This window comes from Geospiza fortis, unplaced genomic scaffold (genome assembly GCF_000277835.1).
Source record: "Geospiza fortis unplaced genomic scaffold, GeoFor_1.0 scaffold194, whole genome shotgun sequence".
Lineage (NCBI taxonomy): Eukaryota > Metazoa > Chordata > Aves > Passeriformes > Thraupidae > Geospiza > Geospiza fortis.
Window position 1 is genome coordinate 5,441,793 of NW_005054322.1, and position 26,214 is coordinate 5,468,006.

General features: G+C 41.0%; 1 protein-coding gene across 1 annotated transcript in view; it reads left to right on the forward strand.

The window, feature by feature from the left end:
* The first annotated feature begins 11,896 nt into the window (after window positions 1-11,896).
* The window catches only part of SERPINE3 (serpin family E member 3), a 16,017-nt gene continuing 1,699 nt past the window's right edge, over window positions 11,897-26,214 (forward strand). Inside the window, exons 1-7 of the mRNA XM_014306910.1 lie at window positions 11,897-12,155; window positions 14,823-15,050; window positions 15,708-15,905; window positions 20,320-20,518; window positions 21,559-21,659; window positions 23,710-23,796; window positions 25,771-25,854. Coding sequence (XP_014162385.1) covers window positions 11,897-12,155; window positions 14,823-15,050; window positions 15,708-15,905; window positions 20,320-20,518; window positions 21,559-21,659; window positions 23,710-23,796; window positions 25,771-25,854 — 1,156 coding nt within the window. The remainder of the gene's footprint in view (window positions 12,156-14,822; window positions 15,051-15,707; window positions 15,906-20,319; window positions 20,519-21,558; window positions 21,660-23,709; window positions 23,797-25,770; window positions 25,855-26,214) is intronic.

The window sequence follows — 26,214 nt, forward strand, 5'->3', positions numbered from 1 at the left end:
TGATGGGATGAAATAGATGATGCATATGAAATTAATCTGTTTGCATAGTTTCAACATTAAAAAAGTACAGCATCTGTGCACTGTATATAATATACACTATCCCATAATCTGATGGTTTGAGTCCTCTTCCCATTCTGCAATATTTCCATTAGACCTCAATCCTTAGGAAGTCAGTACACATCCAAAAATATTCACACACATCTTAAATTTTTCTATATATGTCTTCTAAGTATACCCTTTTTTTCCTTCCCTTTGCCTTTAACCCTACAGCCCTTTGTTGTTTGGTGACATTAGCACAGTCACCAGTAAATTTAGTGTCTCAGAACCTCTTTCCACCACTGAAGGTGGTACTTGGAGTTAGTCCTAAGAGGTTCCAGCAGGAAAGTGCCACTGAAGAAAATGTGATGAACTGTATAGAGAAACTTTTTTTTGCTATTTGAAAAGAAAACTGAGAATAGTTTAAGATTCCATGATCTGTATTTTCAGACTCTGGAGTGACAGGCCAGAAGAAAAGCATATCAAGACCCCCCTCCTTATTTCTTTATTTGATGAGGTATGGGGTTTTAACTGAGGAATTTAAATGATTGACTGGGAAGTATTTGAAATTCTTGAGGGTCATAAAGATCAAGGCAAATGGATCAATCAAAAATAATTACTTTTGACACTGTGACAATGGTTAGCACTTTCTTTTTTCCTTCAAACAATCTATGAATATTTTTTCTCTTCTTGGAATGCTGAAGTAAAGGGTCTTATTTTCCAAGGAACTGCAACATTAAATGTCCCCATATTTGACAAAAGCACTTACAGAAGGCTGTAGCTGTTCTATTTCTAAAAGAAAGGAAACAATGAAGATGAAAAATTTCTTAATTCAGGATCCATCCATTCATTTATTCATCAGCTGGTCCTTTGACACTTTTTCCTAATTAATAGAGTTGTTATGAGACCAAGCAACAACAAATAGGCGTTAAGCATGGGGGGAGGGAAAGCACTGAGAAGTGAATGTTTTACATTTAATTACAACAGGCATGCAGAGATCATATGTGCTGTGCCACATCTCAAGCAGAATCAGTGCATTATCATGCCCTTGAAGAAGCAACCTTCACCAGACCAATTAGGTTTCTAACACTTTTTTTTCTCTGTTACTAGTAGTGTGTCATATGAAACATGATAATTTAACAGTTTAATTTTGTTTTGTTCCAGAAAACAGATTTACTGTTTTCAAACATACAACCTCAGGGGCTGGGAATACAACAGTGCTGAGGGTCCCGGTGTGAAAGGCATCTCTGGACAAAGTGCACAGGGAAGAGCTCTAGATGAAAGATCAGCAGCCATCCTGTAGTGAATGGCACATGCCTCCTGTGTGACTTCACAAAAGGCCCTCAACCGTGCAGCGTTCCAGTCTTCCCAAGGAAAAATTGAGAATAGCCTTATGTCACCAAGCATAGCTCTAATATAGTCCCACTTACTACAAACATAATCTTATTTTATTAGATGCCTATTCCAGCAGACTTCTGTTTAAAGGAGGAGAAGGCAGTGCTTGTTTTCTGTAGGAACTGGCTCTGCATTACAACCCTGAAAGCTCAGCTTGGAGTCAGCTTTCTTTTCCTGCCTGCTTCCAGCTGTGTCAGAAAGAGCTAATGGCTGGATACCAGGCAGACTGTGCACTGATACAAGAGAGGTCAGCTTCCCAAAAATGCTGCCTCTCTGGGGATTATTTTAACTCTCTTGATCTCCAAGAACTATCATGCCTCAGAGAGGAATGCTTCAGAGTTGAGGGGAAAAAGAGGAGAATGAGCTTGGAAAGAAAACAAACTGCCTGGAAACTAACACTTGTTCAGGTGAGTACGTGCTTGCCTACTCCCATGGCCTGAGCTGGCCTTTGGCTCTAATCTTTGGAGCAGTCTGAAAAAAGGTAAACCCTAAGCAGTGAATCCCACTAAGCTCAGAGGACTACAGGTGCCTTAATCACCACTTTTACTAAAGAAATTCCATGTAGCTCCTTTGTGAATTTGCCTTGTGTTAGCTAAGTCAGGATCAGCAAGTTAACTTTTCAAGATCCCATTTCTGGGACATTCTCTTCCTCTGACTTTTGGTCTGCCATTTCCTTGTTCTTGACATCTGTATGAGCATTTGTAACAATACAGAATTAAAAATTCAATTTTAAGGTTGTTTCCCTGAGCCATAAGGGTGATCCTATCAGCCTGCCTTGATCTAATGCATAAGGCCTGGGTGACCATCACAAATAAGACAACATTTCAAAAGCCATGGTCCCACAGAGCTGAGCAAGTCCTGTTCTGGCCCTCCCCAAAAAAATGTATTATAGTATCTTGATCCCTATTCAAGTGCTGGGCTGGCCATGCCACTCTTAGGGAGATCAAGAGCCAGAGCTGTTAGCACCCAGCATTAACACTGGGTAGGAGTTCTTTTGGCTCTGCAGCAAGGTTTCCCTGCCACCTCATGTTCCCAGTTGCCTCTGTTGCCTCAGCAGAGGATGGATTGACCCCAGCAGAGTGGAGCACCATCACCTCCCAACACCAGCCACTCAGAGGGGGCAACTGTTCCCATGGGACTGAAATCCCACTTTTTAATGGCAGGAACATCTAATATACCCCTTCTAGGAGTGTGTGTGGAGACTCCTCCCTTGTGCTGGGGATTCCCCCAAGGCTGAGCAGAATAGATTTGCCCACAGTTGTTGGTATGGGTGAGTAACATCAATCTCTACTTAATTGTTTTGCTAGCTTCAATATCGCTGTTTCAATATTGCTTCAATAAATAGTGTGCTGCACTATAGCTATAACTATCTGTACTGTGTAATAAGTCATTCTGATCAAGGTCTTTTAGTCTAATCATTATCATTATCACCATCAATAAAATAAATAATTTATGTTATTCACATAAATATATTTGGTTTTCCTTTCTTAATCTTGCAGTCCAAATTTGCACAAGGATTCAATTACACCTATATAATCCTTTAAATATAAAGTCTGGGGCAAAGATTGGATCCATCTGCACCTAGATTCCTCTCTGAGGAGGAGTTTAGAAAGCAAAGGGTTTCTTTATGCACCTCATGACTCAATGAGAGCACTTCTCTAACAAACTTTGTCTGGAGCTTCTGTTCTGCTGGCGACACCTGCGTCAGGAGAGGGCAGAGGCAGGGATCTGGTCTGGGAGGGTGCCACACCAACAAATGCCATCTCAGAAAGAAATCTTGCTAGAAAGGCACAAGGAAGAGGCCTTCTCATGAGTGCTTTGCCCTTTTGCTTGCATCTGCAGCATCGCACAGCAGCCTGCCCGCTGCATTGGAGCTGTGTCTGCCCGTGGCTCCCCCAGGACACGGAGCACAGACCTCCCTCCATGGAGCACATACACCGGCAGATAATCCAGATCAGTTTACCTCTGTGTACCTGGCAGCACGCTACTGTGCACTGACCAAATATCAGAAGAGTTTGTGGTTAATTAGGATCAGATTAATCCCTGCTGACTGCCTGTCTCTGTGTAAAAAGGGCACTAGAGGTTAGAAAGTATTAAGTACCTTAAATGTCTACTTGCATAATGTCAAAACTTACTGAAGATCCAGACTTTGTGTTTGAAAGTGTTGATGTGAAATAATTTACCCCTAGAGGCATTTAAATGGGCTTCTTATCCTATCGAAGCAAAAGAATCCATTAAAAATGCTCCAGGATAAAATGTAATAAATACTTGACCATGGAAAATAATAAACCCGCAGAACAGTGGAGACAAGACATCTACAAAAAAGTGCCTTAGAGATTCTGAACATTATTTCCAGCTTCAAAGAATTTAGCTCAGCAAATAAAGTATCATTTTTATAGCTGCAATAAAGATTTTCATAAACAATTGTACATAGTTTTCAATTTTATTAGTTCCTATTTATCATAAGAATACAGCAGGTAATAATTAGATAGTTTCAGATATACCCCCATTCTATGGTACTCCCCAAGGACCCCAGAGGGCTTCACAGGAAAGACACATTTCCATGTTCTTATATGCTCAAATTACTTAACACATTTGTGACACTAAAATGTAGATTATATTTGGTTGAGAAGTTTTGCAATGCCTAAGCACGTATGTGATTATTGGACATGTCAAAATATGGAGAACTTTTGTGTTTTTCTCTTTAAACAAGGAAATATCCTGAGGTTGATTTAAAAACTGAGCTGATAGAAAGATTTTTAGAGGCAAGACACACTAATAAAGGATCTGTGGGTCTGTGAGAAGGGTCAACTTTACACACATCTTCACATATCCTGACAGGTCATTGGGCCTTTTTTCTTTCTTATTTTTTGTTACTGGCACCTTTATATAAGCATTGGGAACACTTATATAATAACAGGATATTAGCTTAATTTGAGGTCATCTGTTCTTGTGACTCCCCCCCCATTTACAGTCATAAGCTTCTCATTGTGACATCACCTTGGCGGCCTCAGCAGTACCTGTGATGTCACCAAGAGGGATTATAACCTGAAGCTGTGAGAGCAGATCAGCTTCCCAAGAATAAAGTATTTTCCATAGAATAAAGGTTTTTTGTTTTGCCCTGCTAGCAGAGGGACGTGGGAACACCCCCATCCTTTCTCCCCTGCCTGTCATGGTGGAGCAGGACCATTTCACCACGCAGGGAATGCAAGAGTGGGGCTGCCTGGGTAGGAGGGCTTGCTTAGTTTGTGTGAACTTGTGCACAGTGAAGTGCATGCAGGAAGAAATACGTGCAACATATGCAAACACACACAACTGTGCCTCTCTGCCCAGCTTGGGGGCGCATCACAAGCTGGGGTGGCCTAAAGCCATGTTCTTCCATGTTATTCACTCCATAAATTCCCATTTCATCTCAACTGTCTTGCCTACTCAAACACACCACTCTTTCTGAAAACTCAACTTCTTATAAGTCAGCACTGCAACTTCATAAACATCTTTATGTTTTCATCTTCTGTTTGGTTCCCTGTCATTTCAGTCAGATCAGCAGCAGAAACTTTAGCTGGCAATGTATTCACATGAGGGCCTCTTCCTATGTCATTTCTTTGGCATCATTCATTGGCACTGTAAGAGCCTGTGATAGTCAGTTGGACAAGCATTTGGGGGTATCAGTTTTTAACTTACTTTGTATTCCATGTCAACAGCAAATGCATTTAATTTGTTGGTTCATGGAGTTGTCTGGGAGGAAAATATGCTGCTGCAGCGCTGCTCCCCACTCCTGCTTTGGCTCACTGGCATGTCTTGTCTGAGTGTGAATCTCCACCAGGCCCCATGCAGGGTACTGACTCTATGTCAGGAGAATTTTAAGTCTGCAGATACCAAAAGGGTGACTTCTAGGGGCAGAGGTGGCATCCCACAGACTGGCAAGTCAGCTCTGAACATGCTGATGCAGCACCTCTGAGCCACTGCAGTCAGCTAAGCAGCTGATCTGTGGCAGCAGCCCCCACAGGTCAGCTGAGCACAGAGACAGGCTCTTATCATACATTCAGAGTCCACAGGGAGAACTTTACTGCTAAGATCTTCACATAACACTGCAGAAAATACATACACAGTGAGATTATCTCTTTGGACCTCATGCATAATTTTCCTGGTGCTCCTTAAGCTGTCTTCCCTATGACACATGCATAGGACAACTATTGTGTTACAACAAGCATGTGCAAAATCTTTAGTCTTCCCTCAACCAGATTTTCTTCCTTCTTTCTTTTTATTTATTTTTTAATTCAAATAAATTTCATCAACTTGAAAAATTAAGAAATGGTCTTACTCTTGTAGTTTCTCAGCCCTCTTGAATTTTGTCTATTAAAAAATACATAATGAGACCAGTCACTGTCAGTTAGAAAACTGCTTGATTTGGGCTCTTATTCAGCCTACACTTCTGTGTGTGGAAACAGCTGTCATTTCATCAGTGTTATGGCATTAACCTCATCCAGTGGAAGTGGAACTTCTGTTTGCTTTGCTTTGCTTCACAACAGAGAAAGGCACTGTTCTTCCCACAGCAGAAGACATCACACAACATGTTAGAAACACCCACCCTGCAAACTTGAACTTAACCCCAGCACCAATTTCTCACACCACTTATTAACTTACTGCCTGGCTCAGTTTTTGGTCGCTGTCACTAGCTGTCTTCAAAGCTGCCCCCAGGAAAAGTCCAGGTCTCGTTTATTCCCAGACTCAGCTCAAAAGCTCCTGTAGCCTGGCCCAAGCCTGGATCCCACACAGTTCGCTATTGCTAACCTGTCCTCCAAGTGTGCCCTTGGGGCATCTCTCAGGGCAGGAAACTCTGCTTCCCAGGGTGATGCTGTGAAACTACTACACCACTACTCTGTTATTCCACTTGGAGTTTTAGCATTATAGGAAAATGAACCCACCAAAATGTTACATTTATGGTTTAGATCCACAGGGGCTGAAGAGGACAGGGAACCAAGTGCTGCACAGTCTGGTCATTGCCAGCCTGTGCCGCTGCTCCTCTGCTACCCAGCCTGCAGTCATGGGCAGGGAGACTACCTCATCCTGTGGATCTGCCAAAAAGCCTTCATTGCTGCTAACAGCACTTCTTTCCACCTGGAGCTGGCCAAGACAGAAGTGATCTGGGGGCTTTAACAGAATAGAGCTCCACTGTGGGACTCTACACTGTATGACCTCCCCGGAAGGTCCAGACTGGCACCAAGTTCATCAGCTCAAACCAAGACATATCACTGAGCAGATGGATTTCTCCTTTGGAAGCAACCCTCTGAAGTGGTGACCCTTTGAAGAGCCAGATTTTGTCCTCACACCCCAGTGGGAGGCAGAGGCAGTGCTGGTTTTTACATGGCATGAGGACAGCAGTAAACAAATTCACTTGCATTTGCTCATCTGGGTGTTCTGTGGCTCCACAGCCATCTGCCTCCCCGCAGAATAAACTCTGTATGAAATGATGATGTCGGTTTTTCTCATCCTGAGATTCAGCAGAACCACCTTCCTGACTGAGCAAATGTGCTGGCATCTTGCAGTGCAGGCTCACTCCTGGAGGAGAGGTGTAAGCAGGAAGGAAGCTGGTTTGGATCCAATTTAATTTCCCTAGGGTTATTCTGTGTGTTAAGGAGAACTAGCATACAAAAATCAGATGCAGATAGAAGGTAAAATTCTGTTCTCATTTGTGAAGGGGTAAATGCACAATAGCCCTGCTGATAATGGGGTTATGCTCGAGTGGAAAGAAGACTGCAGGAGACTGACCTGACACAGAAAAACTAACAGGAGAGTTCTGAAGAGGAAAACCTACTTCTTACTGGTTCTCTCATATTTTTCTCTTCCAGCCTTTCTGTGGGCCAAATTCTGCTCCAGATCACTGTGTAAAGTGCATGCAACAGAAGCACAAACTGGCCAGCACCCAAAGCAGAACAGCTCTCCCTTTCCTCTCAGCAGCCACACCAACCTAGGGCTCAGTTTTCTCAGAACACTGATAAATCAGAGAAAACTCCAGTCTGCTGTGAGAAAAAATTGGTTGTGGGCAAAGATTTCCAAAGAAATCTTTCTTTGCCCATAGTACTCGTGCAGGCTGTGCCTTTCCCTCTGGTTTGTCATTTCAGTCCTGTTTCTTCTGGCCGCTTCCAGGGCTAGTAAGTTCCTGACCTTCCTCCCTATTGTCACCCCCACCACAGAGGCTCCACCCTGAGTCTGTTTTCCAGAGTCACAGAGCAGCCTGTCTCCCAGAGGAGTCTGCCAGCCCATAGCCCCCCAGCAGCTCTTCATTTACTCAAGGACCCCAAGATTCTGTCGATGGTTTGCATTTATACTCCTATACCTGAGAGCAGAATCTGGCCCATGAAGACTTTGAAGATGTAATTCTGGAGGACAGCTCTCTCTGTTTCTTTCCCCCTCATCCTTCTTTTCCACTTGTGCCCATTTTTCACACCAGACACTGCAGAGCTGCTCATGATGGCATCTGCCAGTGCTGAGCAACAGGGGATGGTCAGCAGTCTGTCCCCTTGCCCACCACCGTGGTCACACAGGGGGACACCAAGGGGCTGGGCAGGAGCAGCAGTGGCACACTGCAGGCGCAGACATGATCTAATCCATCATGGAATGCAGCCACCACTTATGGCTTCTTTCCAGTGCTTTCCACAAGTTTGGCTCCCTGTGTGGGGAGGTGTTCACACGTCAGGAAGCTCTTTGCTGTCTTCCCTCTCAAAGAGTGCTGGTTTGCTCTGCTTAGTGGGGGAACAGAGAGGTTGGGCTCCCTGTGAAGCTCTCACAGCTGCTCCTATGGATGCTCAGAGGAGCTCCACAGAGACGCAGTGCTCTGTGCTCCAGAATGCTACCCACACACTCCTTGTGCTGTGTTTGCTCCAGACATCCTAGGTTTGTGTCTTTCCTCACTTCCCTCACAGTCAGTCAAAGTTATTGCAATGTGAAGAAGCACTTCTCAAAATACAGATGCTACCTCTGCCCCTTCCTGACTATGAACTGTTATCCTGAGGACCAGTCAATTGCACACCTTTTAAAATGCATTTTCAGCATCTTAAAAACAAAAATCTTGCCAGAAAGTTTATCAGTATTTTCTCGGTACCTTGTGATGCAAAACCAGATGAAGACTCAAAGAAGGCTGTGATGCCTAAACTAGGACACAGACAGGTATGAAGGCTCAAAAAAAAATCTCCTTAAAGGAGACAGAAACTCCCTTTCTCCACAGCAGCCCAACTCTAACACTTCTGTAGGTCCAAAGGTCCAAGACCCCTCTATTTCTGACACAGAGTTTCTGTAATTGGTCTATTTAATTTGCAGCCCCCCCTGAACTACCCTAACTTGAAGAATTCATTTTCTGGCTGCCTGGGCTCACTTGGCAACCTCAGTTTTCAGACTCACCCTGATGTGGCACTGGCTTCTCCTTGGACAATCCAATTCTCAGTTGTGGATCCCCGTCTGGCACAGAGAATCTTTGAACTTAGGCTGCTAAACTGAGCAAGCATGAGAATTTTAGTTCTGACCTTGACTATGATAAATGTTCATAACCTTCCCCCAGGCTTCTACACTTATTTTTTAGCCACAGCTAATTTCACTGACTCTTACTTCTTTCTTACTCCACTGCCTCCTAACTTTCTCATCATTCACCTGTGGATTTCTTTCTTATTTGTCATATGTAAAGCACATTTCTTATTCCCCATGCTTGCTTTGAACAATGTTGATCCAGTTTTAGTTTTCTTAACTCCTCTCTGCTTGTCTGTAAACACTGTTCTTGCTGCAAAAATTCCTCCACAGCCTTCCTTTCCTAAAACAGTTGCAGAGAGGGAAGATTTGAAACAAACACTCCCATTTTTAAGTCTCCTTTGTGATGAGACAAGACCCAGAACACTTTTTTCCCTTTCCCACTGAAACTATGCTGTCTTATACAACATTTTTACCAGGTCTGGTTTTCAGTTATGTCTTCCATAAATACATACCCCAAATCTGAATAGAAACATTTTTGCAAAGTGGGAATTGAATGTTATTTTTAGGCAGTAACGCCCAAAACCTTCAGGGGTTCCCCAGCTTTCCTTTAAATCTTAATAAATCTGCTGAAGAGTAGCAAGAAGGGCAAAGAAATGTCTTTTCAGGTCCAGAGCCTCTGGGAACACCACATCAAATCCAGTGTACAGTCCTCACCAGTGACCAGAGCTAATTTATCTATTGACAGGTCTGAGCCCTTTGAGAAATCACTTGGTGGCCTCTGTTTCATTCCCTCTGAATACATCTCCACTCCAGTGGAAACTGTTAATGATAACTTCAGCAGAGAGGTCCTCATTCAGCCAAACCCCTAAGCCCAAATGTAATTTTCAGCCTGAAGATACTGCCATTGAAATCTGTGGCAAAATTACGTTTCTGCCTGTTTTATCAGACTGTGACTGACCAAGCTCTTGCACTTCTGCAGTCCTTGCAGGAATGTGCTCTAAATCCCAGGATCCTGAAACAGACCCCAGTGCCTGCATCTCTTCTGGCACATTCTCCAAACAGCAGAGAGAGAGGAGCAGCACAAGAACAGAATAAGAGAGGCCCACTGCTTCATTCCCACTTGGGCTCTAATTCCATTGTGTGGCTGCTCCTTCCCTGCTAAGAGTGAAGCAGTAGCACCTGAATTATTGCTGGATTGTAATGGCCTTTTCCCCAATGTCTTCTTTCCCACTTGCAACAAGAATGAATGTATATTGTGAAATGGCCAAGTGTATAACACCAAACTCTGAAGATCAATAAGCTGCAGTTGTATGTTAATTTTTAAGTCAAATCTTGCTTCTCTTAGGTGGCATTGTGAAGCTGTGAGGCTGAACCTGTGACTATGATGAGCAGGATTTGATCTCATCACACAAAGGAAGCCATGAACAACTGCAACTGCTTTTAAAGCAGTCACAACCACAGCTCTTCTGCTTCTGGTCCATTCAAAGTGGCCCCTTCCTCATTTGCTCTCCTTCAAGTGCAGCACTTTGTTGTTTCTTTCCTTCTGGAAACTAAAGAGTGAAAGAAAATCTTGCTATTTCGGATACCATTAATTAAAAAAAAAGGGAAATAAAGACATTTTAATTGCACAGGATTTCTGAATAAGGTTTCAAAGTGGGGGTAAAAAAATTAGCTGTGTGCCTGGTACACAGAGAGCCCTTTCTCTTCCCCTTTGTGGCAGAGGAATCAATGGAATTCATATAAAAGAAGGAGGGGGGTGGGAAGAGAGATAGGAGATGCCTTGCTCGGTACCAGCAGGTCACAAGCCTCATGAGGCTCGAGCAGGGCTTGCAAGGAAGTTGCTGGCTCTATGTCCATGTGTACCTTTTTGTTCCTTGCCTTGGATTTGCTGGTCAGTGGCATGCTGCTTTGCCTGGCTCTCCACAGAGCTTGTAGCCTACAGGAATTTGGACAGAGTGGTACAGACATCGCCGACAGAGACTCTGATCACTGACTATCCCTTTAAATGCAGTCTCATGACTTAGTCTTTGCTCCACTACCTATTAAAGAAGGAGACAAGACCTTCGTAGGCAGCTTCCATTCAGGCACCCAGAAGGACACAGAAAGGCAAGACAATTTAACAGAGCTAACTGTGAGTAAATACGAAGCATTAGAGGTGCTCTCTAGAGCAAAGGGCATGGAGAAAGATTTGTAGGAAATCCTGAGGTGAAAGAAGGTGCAGTAATTTTAAAAATATACTTGTATACAATCTTCCAATGTGGAATTCTGTAAGAAAAGCTATTCTCTCATTTTAACATTATTCCTTTAAATATGAATCTAAGTGTCTCTTAATAGAACGTTGACCAGTGCTTGATTTCCCATAAAAATCTGATGTGGTGATTTTGTGCTGCAAGCACTGGAGCCTTTTGCAAATACCACCTTGTCCTTCACTGGCATAAATTTCACAGAAGGAATATCTGGGGGGAAAATTTGAAGCCAGCCTTTTGCAAACTTGGATCCAAAGCCCAGCCTGGAGCCTCCAATTAGATTTCTGCACTTCACAAGGGGTGGCCTCTTCCTTCTGGCAGTGCTGGGTGTGACCCCCTTTCTGCTGAGGACAGAAAGGAGCTCTGGGTGCTCAGCAGCATGGAGATTGCACTGGCGTGTCCCATCATTTGTGCAGGTAGCTAATTTTTAACCAAGAGACCATGTGTCTCTATGCTCTGTAATGGAATACCATCTTACATGCTACAGCATTCTGGAGAATTCAGTTCTTGTTAGTCAACAGAGTCATCAGCATGTCCAGACATATGAATTTTCTTTTCTTTTCTTTTTTTTTTTTTTAAATGACAGTAGCTACTGAGTAGACCTGGACAAGTATTTTAAGAGTAATCATTACTATTGCAAGTGATATCTCAACACTGATGGAAAGTTCCTCTGCCAGCTCAGCCTATTGCTTTTCTAAATATATCCATGTCATTAATTGCAGGTATTAGCTGGTGGAGACTGTTCCCAGCTCGTCTTCATGTTGCCCATTTTATTCTCTGCATTTATCCTGTCTGCTTGCTGCACAACCAAGGGGAACTGCATCTCCTATGATGAGCTGAGAGAGCTGAAGACTGAATTTGCCATCAGCCTCTACCAGCAGGTGTCTGAAGCAGAGAACAGGACCAATCTGGTAGTCTCTCCAGCAAGTGTGGCTGTTTCTTTGGAGCTGCTGCAGTTTGGAGCTCAAGGAAATACCTTTACAGAGCTGCAAGATGCCCTAGGATATAGCATTCATGGTAATGTACTTTGAAAAAATCCTTATTGTCTTACTTTTTGTAATAAATTCACAAGTTTACAAAGGTGACAGGAATTGCACACATCATATTAAACTTCTGCTTTCTCTCTCACTGCAAGATGTAGTTTTCTCTGTCTTTGAAAGCCAGGTATCAGATGGACAAAGGAAACTCAAGGGAGTAGTTGACAAACAGGTTATTATTCCTATTTTTTCTGAATCAGTACTTACTCTCTTATGACACAAAATACAGCTACATCTAGAAAAGCTACTTCTCTGAGCAGCAGAATTACTCCAGGCTTGCCAGAGGTCCATGGTGCCCACTCTGTCCTGGTCTCCTTTTTGTGCTCTGCAAAGAACTGCCAGGCAGAGAAGAGTGGTTTTCTCTCCCATCCCACTAAAATATTTTATGAAACTCGTAGAAGCTGAATTATATTTAAGACATTTCTAATGCTATTACAACTGGCCAAAAAGATTAATGCTATCAGAAGGAGACTGGCAGACAGAGATATGCATTGACAGATGGATGGTGCAATTGCATCTTTCCCTGAAAGCAGGCTAAAATACAAAACTCACTGGGAATTTGGAAGGGATATGGGAAAGACAGATGTCTTTAAATCCAGCATTAAGTCAGCTGAATTTAAGGATGCTGTTTTCATTTCAGGTCTGGATTATCCTACCATCTCAAATCACATGTCAAAAACTATTTTACATTATGGGCAGAATGTTTATGAAAAGCAGATGACTGCCTCATCTTCAAAATTTGCAGCTTACATACAATGCTTATGTGTAGAGATAACACTGCTATTTCTCAGCATAAAATTTACCTTCAGGGTATGAAGACTAAAACCCACAGAAATTTCATTGTCCTGTGGTGCAACCAGCCTCAGCCACCACCACCATTCTGGGCAGCATTGATATTCAACCCCAGCACAGCAGTAAGAGCTGGCTCTGGCTGATCCATACAGATACAGCTGCATGTACTGACACAGAGACAGTGCATCTAAATTATGAGCAGCTGATATAACAAAGTCTTGCCTACAGGACTCCTATTTCTGTAAGTTCAATTCCTAAACAACATTAATGCATACAAGGATTATACCTTGCTTGACACTTCTGGTCATTAGGGGCTGAGTTATTATGAAAGGACCTTACAGAATAACATTTCAAAGTGAAATTCAAGCACAGATCTTCACAGAAAATTTAACAGAGAAGTGCAGATGTTGTTAATGACCTGCTAGCTCTTTTATGCTCTCTTCTTCTCATGTGGCACATCATGGCAAGCAGACATTTTATCTCCATTTTAGCTGTCTGTGGCATAAACCACATGAGGTTTGGCTTTCAGCAATATTAATGCATGAATGTGAAAATAAAGTAGGATGGGATCTATTGTTATTGGTATACAGCATATTTCCAGTAACGGGGAAGGAAACCACTTCCTCAAATGGTCTAAATCAAATAAATAAATTAAATGCTTAGATGAAATTTCCTATAAGATGATTAAACTCAAATTGTGTGTGCATGCATATATGAAAAAATTCCTTTCTTCCAGTAGATGTTTGCATTAATGTTTATGTTGGTCTGCCCTAACCAATTATGAAGGATATGGTTAAAACCTTAGCAGGCTGAAAACATTGTTGGTCATTCACTGCTCACAGAGAATCTGCTCCTAGATGCACTTGTAAACTTCTCTCAATGTTTGGAAAATTTGTTCACTTTTATTCTAGTACTAACAAAAACAATGTATAATGGAATGTATCTCTAGGTAGCACAGACAAAATTACATGCTTTAAAATTATCTCTCCTTGCTGTTTAATCAAAGCAATTTTGAGCTGTTTTCAAAGTAAGAATTCGGGACTTTGGTTAGCTAAGAACATCAATGAAGTCACAAGCTTGGGATACCACTCCTCACATTCATCTCTGCTTCTAATTTACCATCTTTGACTTCTCACATCTTCCAGAGAGCTCACCAAGTGCTCCCATACTAATGCAAGACACACTAGAACAATATGTTATACCTCAGAACATGTCAGTTTTCTTAAAACAAAGAAAAAAGCCCACTGTTGTGGACTGTATAAATAAAGGAGTCACTTGAAACATATGAAACAACTTATCAGCTTGGTTTAGCCAGGGCTCATCAGCCATCCTGGGGCAGTTTGGGACACCATCCTTCAAGAAATCAAACAACACCTAAGGCCCAAGGGTAGCAGAGGTGCTGTCAGAGAAATGCCTTTCCTGGGATAGGTAGATAACATCAGGAGAAGGAGATAGCAGTGTTGTGGCATTGGCAGCTCAGCCAGTCATAGCCAGAGGCACTAGACCTCACTGGTGGGAACTCAGAGAGTGACTAAGAAAGAATAACTACCTTATGAACTGTAAAGAACTGTGTCTGCATAGAACTGTGAGCCTGGCATGAGATCAGCCACTTGACACATCCGCACTGGAGTGATTTCCACAGAGGACAGCTTTCCAGCCCCCAGTGCATCACTGCCTGTGGCAGCAGTGCTTGACAGGAATACTCCACAAAGTCAAGGGTGCTCCAGTTGTTATGGGGCTTTAACAGTCAGAGGACACCGGTGTCAGCACTGGACCTGAGAGCTGCAGAGCCCTGGGGCAACCCCTGCTGTCCTTAGCCTCAGCAAAATTGTTATTTCTTTCTTTTGCCTGGCAGATCAAAGTGTGCAGGATTTCATGCACACGGTGGAAGAAGCAGAGACTGACTCCAGCCAAGGCACAGTGGTCCAGCTGGGATGTTCCCTCCTTGTGGATGCAGGCGTGCAGCTCTCGCCCGACTTTGCCGAGCGTGCCATGCGCTGGGCCAATGGCAGCCTGCTCCAAACCAACCTCACCGACCCCAACACCACCCACGCACAGCAATGGATCACCTCTGACCTTGCAGGTACCATAGGGACCCACAGGAATGGCTGCACATGAATGAAATGTAAAATAAGAGTAATGGGAGAAATAGATTTTAACCAAGCATAAAGATTTTTGCCACGTTCCATGTTGCCCAAACCAAGGCTGAAAGTCAGGAAACCTAATTCTTGTGTTAACACTCATCTGTAATGTGAAGGAAGAGCTAGAATAGGTCTGAATCTGTAAGCAGTGTTGTCAAGCTGCTAACCACTTTGCCTTGTTCCCTTTATTTTTAAAAAGGCAATCATTTGCAGTGTTCTCAGTTTTAATTAGGAACAGCTAAATTCCCCTTGGGCCATATTCATGGCCCTAAATGCTTCCATGGTGCTACAGGGGATACACAGGGGCATAAGCTCAGCAGTCAGACTCTGAGTTTAAAAAGTCAAAATGGGGAGTAAAAGCACTGGCCAGCTCAATCTCAGCTCTGGGGAGAGCATGGACCAACAGGCAGCTCCAGTGAGGTGCATGTGTAAGTGGGGAGGGGAAGGTTGAGGGTGAGCAGTGCCTTGTGAGTTGTGCCTCTTGGCCTTAGGGATAGAGGGTGATCTCAGCTGGCTTTATTTAGTCACATGGACCTGGCCTTTAGGCCTGGGCATGTAGGACTGCATGTGTCCCCCTCCCTTTTCTCTTTTCCATGCAGATGGGGATATGCATGGGATGACACTGGAGAGCGCTGGGTCATCACTCAGCCAGGTCACCCTAGTGAGCACCCTGTACTTCAGAAGCACATGGCAAAAGAAGTTTTCCTTTATGGATTCCCAGATGTTGCCTTTTACAACGCCAGAGGGCTCAACCCTGAAAGTGCCTACCATGCACCACACAGCTGAAGTTAACTATGGTAACTGTCCTTGATCTATATTTGATCTACTGTGCAATATGGAACAGATTTATTTCATTTCCACAGATACCACACTAAGATGTGTTGTTTTCCCAGCTTGGAGAGTGTCTCAGAAGAAGTCCCATCAAATTAAAAGACCACCCAGGTGACCAAATTGACTCCTCATAATTCCAGGCAATCATAAAACGGATCCTGGATTCAAAATGGTTTCTAAAATATCTACTGTCCCTGTCCCATCCCTCATAGACCAACAGCTCCCAGTACTCCACAACAAACTTGTCAGCTGTAGGAAATAGTCAAAAGGAACCAATACATTGTCCCAGGAGAAAGATGAGAGACTGAGGGATGACTGACTGATGACTGAGGTGACTGACTGATACACTGCAATATACAAAGTCCTTTACAACAGCATGGAGCTGGTTAAATAAAGCTGGCTAGGAAGGGGCTACAGTAGGAATCACATCTGACCCCACAACAGAGGGGCAATTAAGACTAAAATTATATCAAGCCCCTACCAACTTGATTTGCTGGGTAAGAAATTTCCTGGCTCCTCAGCCAAATCACTGCCCCTTGAATGTGTGAGCACCAGAGGGAGCAGAGTGTAACCAGGAGCACCAGCACTGCAGGCTTGCAGATGTGGTCACAGCTTGTCTCCAAGTCTTCAGGGAAAAACTGCAGATCTTGAGGGACAAATTCTAGAAAAAGAAAATAAATTCTTATGTCATGTATACCAAATCAGTGGATGATCTCAGCATGGGCTTAAACCAGTATAAATATAGGTCAAACTTTTATTTGTATAATATATGAATACAGTGTAGGCTACTTTCAAAGACTTGATGTATGTGGGCTGCTGACAGAAGGACTCATGCTGCAGGCTTAATTTTCTGCCACCAGGAATTATGCCAGTTAGCTACACAATCTCTTTCAAAGTATAAAAAGCTCTTTTCCCTCCTACTCTAAATTTCAGAACTGCACTTGGGTAAAAACTGTCCAAATTCCAAATTTAATTTTTTTCAAGACAGATTTATATCTCTTAAGATCCTGACTGATTTATCCTTTAAGTTAAATAGCTTCTCCTCAGCTTTGATATTTACTCCCAAATGTAATTGCAAGCCACCAAGTTTTCTCTCAATTTCCTAATAGCTAAGATGAAGATGCCAGGCTCTTCTAAACTATTCAAAAACCAAATACTCCAAATTCTCTACTAGTTCTATTTTTGAACTTTTCCAATTTAAATTAATTTTTCTTGAAAATTACCAGAAATATACATAAAACTCTCAATGAGGGCATACACATGCTTGATAAAATGCTTTCACAGTTTCTATTCTTGATAAAAATACCTCATGTAGTGTATCGCAGAACTGGCTCAGGGTGGTTACACAAGGCTGGCCACACCTGGGCCTTTTTCCTTTTGGAATTTTTTTCCTAGGTAAATCAGGGGGAGGGAAATCTCCAGGGGTATATAAATTCTTTGTGTGTTTTTGACCCACCATTTTGTTTCCACCACTCCAGCCTTCATGGCAATCTCACTGTTTGTCTTTGATAAAATCTTGAGCGTTGACAATACTTTGGAAAGTGACCCTTTTCAACCTCTTGTACCTTTGCTCATTGTAGTTTCCCCTTCAAGTGGCTGCTTGCTGCCTTGCCTTTCTGGTTCTAAGTGCCACCATTTCTACCTGTAAATAGTGGCACAGTGAAACAATATTTAATGTTTCACCTAAAATTAGATGGCTGGATCTATGCCTTTTTATCAAATTAGTTAACAAGTCATAAAAGTTTATAGCTTTGTTTGCCAGTCTACATCATATTGCAATTTATTTCACTTTCTATTTCTCTCTGTGACCTGATTATTCTTTTCTCCAGAATGTCCTAAAACTTCTCAAAGACAGACCTAAAGTTTCCCAGATTGCCTTCTTTTTCTTACAAATGTACTCCTGTTCCCTAGTCATGGGGAAAAAAACTGAATTATCAGGCTGTTAAAAATCTTTGCTGACTCATTTGCAATTCCCCATCCAAGTTCTTCTCATATTCTGTGGTGGTCATTAAGGCCCCAGATTATTAAATGACAGAAGGCAGGATGCTGCTGTTGCTTGTACAAGCAGAGATCTCAGGTAAAGCCAATTACCAGGAGTTCCACAGCTGAGCTGCATTCTCTGACCATATATTTGCTCCAGAGTCCTTGCAAAGTTGGTATGAAATCATTTGTTGTGCTCTTTTGACCACTTGCCAAAGCACAAGGTACTCCAGCCTATCATCCTTAAGTAGGTAGCTAGAGCACTACATTTTTGCACAGAAAAGGAAAGATAAAGTATTTTGATTACCTTTCATCCGGGTTGAAATGTGTGAGCTCTTTGCAGCTGGAAAGACTTTTGAGCAAAGCTGAAATAGAAGGGATCATTTAAAATTTGCTGGTTGTCAGATTTGATTGGGCCAATTCAACCTTTGTCACTAAAAAATCCAGAAACATTTCTAACAAATCAGTTTAAAATTAATGCAAAAGACTGGCTCGGTACAACTAAAGAGAGGACTGAGATGACTGTCCTTCATTCTTAAATGATAGCAGCTCTGTACCACCAGGATCCAAAACACAGAGTGAGAAAGATAAGCTGTGGCCTGCTATCAATTGCAGCATTTACAACATTGTTTATCCTTTTAACACTGCCATGCAGAACAAACCAGCCTGGGGACAAGTAAGACTGCTCTAAGAAAATGTCAACATTACTGTTCACATACACTTCTTAAACACCACAACTATTTTACATATTCATTTTTCCAAGCAATTTGTTAACGACGTTTGAATTCTAATTTAGCATATGTGTAATCCTTATGGGATGCTCAAAATTACTTCAAGCAACAAACACTAAATGTTCTGACTCAATGATCTAAAGTCTTTGATTTTCTTTCTAATTAATAAATAAGGACTGTATAACTTTTGTGCAGAATGTGCTGACTTCAAAATATCAGCATGCCAACAAATTATACCACTCATGCCCAATGCACTGCAAATATAAATCTTCCTTGCCTGGCCATTAGAAACCAAAACATCTTTACCCAGCAATGATCCACATGCTGGGAGTTTGTTTTAACAGAGCAATTCTCTCTCCAGATTGCAAGGCAGGAGGGCTAAGAGCCTAAAATTTAATCTAGCAGAACAGTCAATACTTAATGAATCCAATCTAGCCCATATCTGCAAAACTAACAAACACTGTACACAAAATATTTGAGACACCCTATAGCTATGTATTTATTGACAAATATTTAGGTATTATGGACATGAGCTATCTATACACAGTTATTTACAATCACTGACTCAAATAGTGTGAGCATCTACCCTTGAAGATACAACTGCTACAGCTGAGTGAAGGAGGTGTAGATTCAATATTTTGGATGGCCTGCAGTAAAGGCAGTAAGACTTTCACTTGTGCCTTGTACTTAAGTTGTACTCAACTCCTGGCCTGCTAACTATTGCTGAGTGTTCCTGAAATGCTACTTACTGGATTCTCAGATGAAAAAATAAGGAAGCAAAATTTGGACAGCAAAATCTGTTCTATTGTATAACAGAATCCATTAGAAATGCCTGGATTAATTTGGTTTCTTTTTAGTATGGGATGAAAATGGTACATTTAAATGGCTGTTACAAATCGCTGTAAAACTAATTGCAAGTTTGGAAGCTCTCCAGCTTTTCTCTCTCTTTTACTTTTGAGACTACTTTTTATGACCTTCATCTGACTGTGATAAGTCTCTGTGCCTAGATTTTAAAAAATTATAAATTTGGTGCTTAAATAAAAATAGTTAATGCTTAAATAAGCATATACTAGCTCTTGTTTAATAGAACTATTTTTTATTGAAATAAGATTAAATTTGATTTTTAAAAGTAGTAAAGATGGAAACATGAGCCAAAGTAGGCCTCAATTAATCAGCTTAGACACTCTGCATTTTCTTTTTGTAATTCCTATCTGTTGTAGTAAAATTTTAGTGAAAAATATGATCAAATTGTAAGTTTATTCAAAGAACATACATTGTGGGAAGAGTCATTATAGTCGCTGTCATTGCCTTGGTAGTCTTGGGTTTTTTGTCCCCAAACTGAGCAAGGAGGACAGCTGTTATATGGAAAAGAAATAAAACATTTCTTTTTTATAAAAGAATTTTTTCTATAAAAATGCTCTGTTGAGGTGGTTCTTCAGGTGCTATCAGTGGCATTGGCACTGCTCTGCCAAGATATCTGTGTCTCTGATACACTCAGGATGAGTTCACAGCAGCCTGAGCTGCCTACAGGAGCCCAAGAGCTGGAGACCACTCCCTACATCCCACCACAGCTGCTCTGAACTGCCTGCTGACCACAGCATGGGTTATGGGCTCAGGGTTTTCTTCCCACTTGAATGATGAAATAAGATCTCTCTTTGCCCACCCACAGGCCAGTTCCAGACTGCAGCTCTGGAGGCTTTCAGCGTGGTCGAGTTACCCTACCTGGGAGAGAAACTCAGCATGTTCCTAGTGCTTCCCAGCCACAAAAGAACACCTTTGTCCCAGATTGAGTCTCACCTTTCTGCCAAAACCATAACCCTCTGGGCCAGCAGCTTGAAGAGAACAAAGATGGACATTTTTCTGCCTAGGTAAGCAATGTTAGCACAATGGATTCACTACTTTAGCTGTCGGAATTCCATGTGACCAGTGCTGACACAAGCAGTGTGTGAGCAAAATCAAATTACATGCTTTTGGTTTCATTATTCATCACATGATCAGAGATGCTCTAACCCTTTCTTAAACCACAAAGAGGTGAGCCAGGAATGACAAGACTTTCTGGTCACACTCTGTACTGTTTTAAAAAACCTAAGCATTTCAGTTGATCCTACAGCTTTTATTTAAAATTTGTTTGAGGTATAAATCCTTTAATGATCTAAACCAGAGAAATGTTACTAGACCTTTCCCACACTCATTTTTCTCTTTGTTTAAGGAAGAACAAACATATAGCCTCCTAAAGACACACTATTTTGTCTTTCTTAAACTTGCCAGAGTAGTAAAAAGGCATGGGACAAAGAGCTTGGCTCCCCTCCAGCAGCCATAACCATCTTGCCATGCACAAAGCAGGTTTCACTCATCCATGTTCCACTTTAGTCAGCTGTTGTTTTAGCAAACACCTATGCTGGAGGTATTTTCTATCATCTACTCCAGTGAAATTGCATAGCAGGAGGAATTAGGCACAGAAGGCTTTATGAGGCTGTATCCATTGTATGGGTTAGTATGGAAGGGCTTCATTACACGTCCTACAACATATTCATTCACATTAACAGAGCACTGAAAACCAGTGTGTACATTAATATTTGTTTTCTTCAAGCTAATTTTTGGGAAACATTTCCAAGGGCCATTTGCTATAGCCAAAAATAATATTAGAAAGAGAACACTTCGTGAAAATGCAGAATTCACATGTCAAGAAGACTTAGTAGCAATCTGATTGCAACAGAGGGATTCCTTCTGTTAATGGCTTCAGGTGAAGGTGAGCTACTTTTCTGCAAATACACAATCAGACAATGCACTGGGCTCATACAGGAAGAGATGGATGAAATCAAAGGTTTGAAATAAATTGTATCTGTTAATGCCTTTTAATTCTACAAAACTCTACAAATTTAAATAAAGTCTATCATATTAATTTCAGGTTCAGTATTCAAAGCCTTTTTGACCTAAAGACGGTTCTTTCTGCCTTGGGAATTAGAGATGCATTTGATCCCATCACTGCTAATTTTAAAGGCATTTCAGGTAAGAGGCTTGACTGAATACAAAATGATCCTTGACCCAATAGTTGTAGAATCTTACATTTGAGTGATTTGTTAGACCTGAGTCTCCTGAATTGATTGTACTTCTTTATCTGTGAGACTCCAAAGCACAATTCACACTCAACTGCAATTGTATTTTGAGCTGTTTTGTAGGAAAGAGAAACCTGAAAAGGACAGATTTGGTTTTCGTCTTGAACTTACTTTTTTCTTGTCTATATGATTAAACTCTCAAGACAGTGTAGGCCTGGGAAAATGGTTATTTATTCAGAAATTTAGGACGCTTTAGTAAAACTTGCATTCTTGTTTGTGTTTTCAAATAGTTATTTAACAGTGAGGGATGCTGGTCTAACAAGTGTATATTCCAGCTCCTGACACTGCAAACAATACTGGTTTATGCCCAGGATATATTGTCTTGCTAATCCAGTAATCAGGATACAAAGTTATACTTTCCCTAAGCATAACTAAAATACTGTTGTTATGATTAAATTCTTGGGTTTGGAACACTGAAATCCTTCTGCTCCTTGGAAAATTTGTCCCCATTTAATGTTAAATGAAAAATAAAGAATCCACATTATTTATTCTTTTTGACTCCTTCCGGCAACAAAATATTTCAACTTAAGTAATTTCTGCTCACAGAAAAGACTTGGGAGTGGTAGCTGCCCAGCAAGCAGCTCACATTCTTGTGCATGTGAGTGAATAAATGAAATTGCTCCAACTCAGACAAACCTGCTTTTACAGAAAAGTTGCTTTCCTGGGATGAACCTCAGAAGGCACATTTCTCATGGCGTTTTTTATGCTGCTCTGAAAATTGAACATAGCAATGTTCCATTGCAAAACAGATCTCAGACTGCACAGAGATGAACATTAAAATAATTTGTTACTGCTCACTGCTGCTTTGCTTATTGCAAACAAATATTAATATACTGATAAATTACACAAGGATGTATTTTATAAAGTTAATATCTATTTAAATAAGATAAACACTTTGGGGAAATGAATTCCATAAACAATATAATTTAGTAGCTTCCCTTTGGCTTTTGGCATACAGGATAAGGCTTGTAGAAGTATTTGATCCTGCCCTGGCAGGGTTATGGAACAAAGGATATGTTGAGACCCTTTTTAGTTCTAGTCTTACACCACTGTGTCATAGCAGTAGGGTTCTATGTTGTCTGAGAGTTATATAAGGCAGAGTTCACAAGGAAAATGTAGCTTTTACTTAACCAATAGACAGTTGAGGAAAAAAAAAATAGGTAAGTTTTCATTTCCTCTTCTGTATGAAGCAGAAGGATAAGCTTCAAAATATTTAGTCTCAGATCACATTTAGCAAACAAATGTGTTACTTCATTTCAGACCTGAAATAGTTTTTTTGGACTTGAAAGCTTGTATTTTTTCCCCTCAACAATGTGTAAGATTTATCTACTTTTTAAAATTCTTCCTCTCCCTAGTTTTGTCCTGCTTGATTCCCTCCCAGTTTTTCTGACTAGACCAAATTAAGACAGAAATAGATAAAATTCTCTTTTAGCATTTATTTGATTTGACCTACATGTTGGACTTGATCCTTGAATTCAGACAAGAAAGAAAAAACTCCTCAACCTTTCCTGCTTTCTGCTTTTGCAGGCAGCTGGAGAAAAGCAGACTTGTAACACTCTCTTCAGTGTCTTTCTGAAATTAATTCTTTTCCAATATTCATTTTTATGTCACAGTTCTATTATATCTTCCTGAAGAACATTTTTTCTACATTTTCCCTTCCGAGGGTTCTTCAGTTATTTCATTGCCCTCACTCTGTTAAAAGTTTCTATTTTCACTATGTAACCTTGCCTTCCACCACAAAGTGGAGACCTCTCAAACTAGTAACTCCATTCAGCATTCAATCCACTGTTGTCCATATAGTGGGAAAACAGTCAAAGGCTGAAGTACATAACAGTTATGTGATCCTAAGATTCTGCATGACAGTAAAGGCAAAAGCATTCTGATTATTTTTAAAAAATGTTTGTAATACAGAAAATAACTTATTAATTTTGGGGGTTTTGCAGAGCAAGATAGTCTCTATATTTCAGAAGCTATTCACAAAGCAGAGATTGAAGTAACAGAAGATGGTACAAAGGCATCAGGAGCTACAGGTAAACCAAATATTCAGACAAACTTCTCACTTCTGGAGCTTTCCACTGTAAAACCAACTACTAGTCTTTTATTTAAAACAAAGCAAACAAGCATGGTAGATTTTACATGTATGCCTAACAAACTTTTGTGTTTAACACACTTCCATTTTACCTTTGTAATTGTTCATAAGAAACTTTAATTTTTGATGTCCGACTAAGGTGTAATGGCTCAAATGAAAAAATCAACTTTGCCAGTCCGGGGAAAATTCAGTTTGAGAAAATATATCACTTATTTTTCTGCTGGTTAAATATCTATTTGCTCAGATTGTCTAACAAAAAATGAAAAAGGGTTAGTAATATTTTATCTATAGCTCCTGAACCGTTATGTGATTTGAGGATTATCTCTTTGATAGCTTTAGTGGTAATGATGGGCAAGTTTTATGCAGACAAACTTGATCCTTACACACTTTGAAGTGTGACCTTCATGCGCAGTAGCCCTGCTAACAGATCACTTCCACGTGAGCAGATGGGACTGGGTGAGTGGGAGACTCAGAGCAAAGTCCCAGCTATGGACTACCCAGTCAGTACATGACTCATTCACCATTAACCACATGTCACCTTCCTGCTTCCCTGGGCTGTACCAAGGATAAATGTGCTCCATATCACAAGTGCTGTGCATCCTTGGCTGGACACCAGGGCACTACCACTTCTCCTCCTTGCTCCCAGGAAGGAATTCAAGAGGCATGTAGAGAGCATGGCAGTGCATGTCACTGTGGTGCCCAACCTGTTGCACATCCCTCACTCCAACATCCCACAGCTGCAATGCCAAAAAGGAACCTGAGCACACCTGAATCGATGTATTCAGTATTCCTCTAGAAACAACCCTGAATAAGGCACACATGTACATACAGGGGTGTGCAGAGCACATCTGGCATAACTAAGTTAAAACTGTACAGCTCTGCAGAAAGGTTAAGTTTTGTAAGAGTTTTAATCTCTATCAGAGCAGTAATATTTTTAATAACTTTGTGGTAAGGCCCATACAAAAGTAAAGATTTTAGGTGACTTCAATTACATACCAGACTAAGAGGAAAATACCTTTATCCCCTTGAAACCAATGCCAAAACATCCCTTAACTCCAGTCAGACCAAGCTGACAAGCAGATTTTAAAAACTGCAATTACATTTATTGTTTACTTAAAAAGTTTTGGATCTAGTCACATGATGACTTGACGCTAGGCATTTTGTTTTTTTACAAGCACCAAAATAGTGCCTTCTCAAACTAGTTTTATTGTGTCTTACTTGAATTTTCAAATTAATTCCATTGTTTTAACTGTTCAAAAATAATCCAGATCTGGTGGGTTTAGTGATGGGGTTTTTGACATTGTATTCTTAATATTATATAGCTAAAAGGAATAATTTATTTAAACAAGATGTATTTTAATAATAGCTCAGCCATCATAATTTTTTAAAAATCTTTATTTAATTGAATAATTAACCCACAACAGAAAGGAAAGACAGTCATAAATTGAGTTGAGGATACTTGAGATATTGTTGAGAGTTCTGATAAGAGAAATTCCAGGATGACGTAGGTATTTCTCTGCTGCTTGTCTCCCAATTGGATAAGGAACTACATTCATGCCTTGCTTATCTTTTTCACCAGAACAGCATAGCTAGGAACTGGCTAACAGGTGAGACAATAGGTATGACTTCAGCAGAGTTAGGAATGTGATGACAACAAAAATTACCTTTGAGATCCAATGCCAGGCAGACACCCTTCAGCACTGAAATATGCACGAATCACTGGCATGTAGTCTCACAACTCCTGACTTGTTAATTTTGCCAGACTGATCTCACTGTTGGATAAAATTGTTGTTTTAGTCTTAAAGCAGAGGAGCAACTCAAAAGTCAAGGTACTAACCAGAGCTTGAGGGTACTGTATGGAAGATGGAACTAAAAAAAGATGTATTTTACTGATGTTTTCTTTGTTGCATTACAGCAATGGTCTTACTGAAAAGATCTCGAACACCTATTTTCAAAGCAGATCGACCTTTCATATTTTTCCTGAGACAAGCTAATACAGGTATGCATGCTCTGCCGTCCAGGAGCAGAATCCCACGCAGGTGGCACTGAAATCAATACAAATAGCACGCCATTCCTCAGTCCAGGAAACTTCAAACAACCACAGAAACAGTGGGGTCTGGGGTTTTAAACCATAGATTTTCATTTCCTTAAAAAAATGTATAATAGTCAAAGAAGTCTAGGAAGCCAGACTAGCCTCTTCTTTGGACATGCAGTATATGCTCGAAAAATTTCCATCAAAATTATAGGCACTAGAGAGATCTCACAGATGCTGAACATTCCAGCATCAGAAACTGATCTCTACAGAGCAATTCAAGTTACAAACGGGTTGGACCAGCTGAATTAACATCTGAAGTCTTTA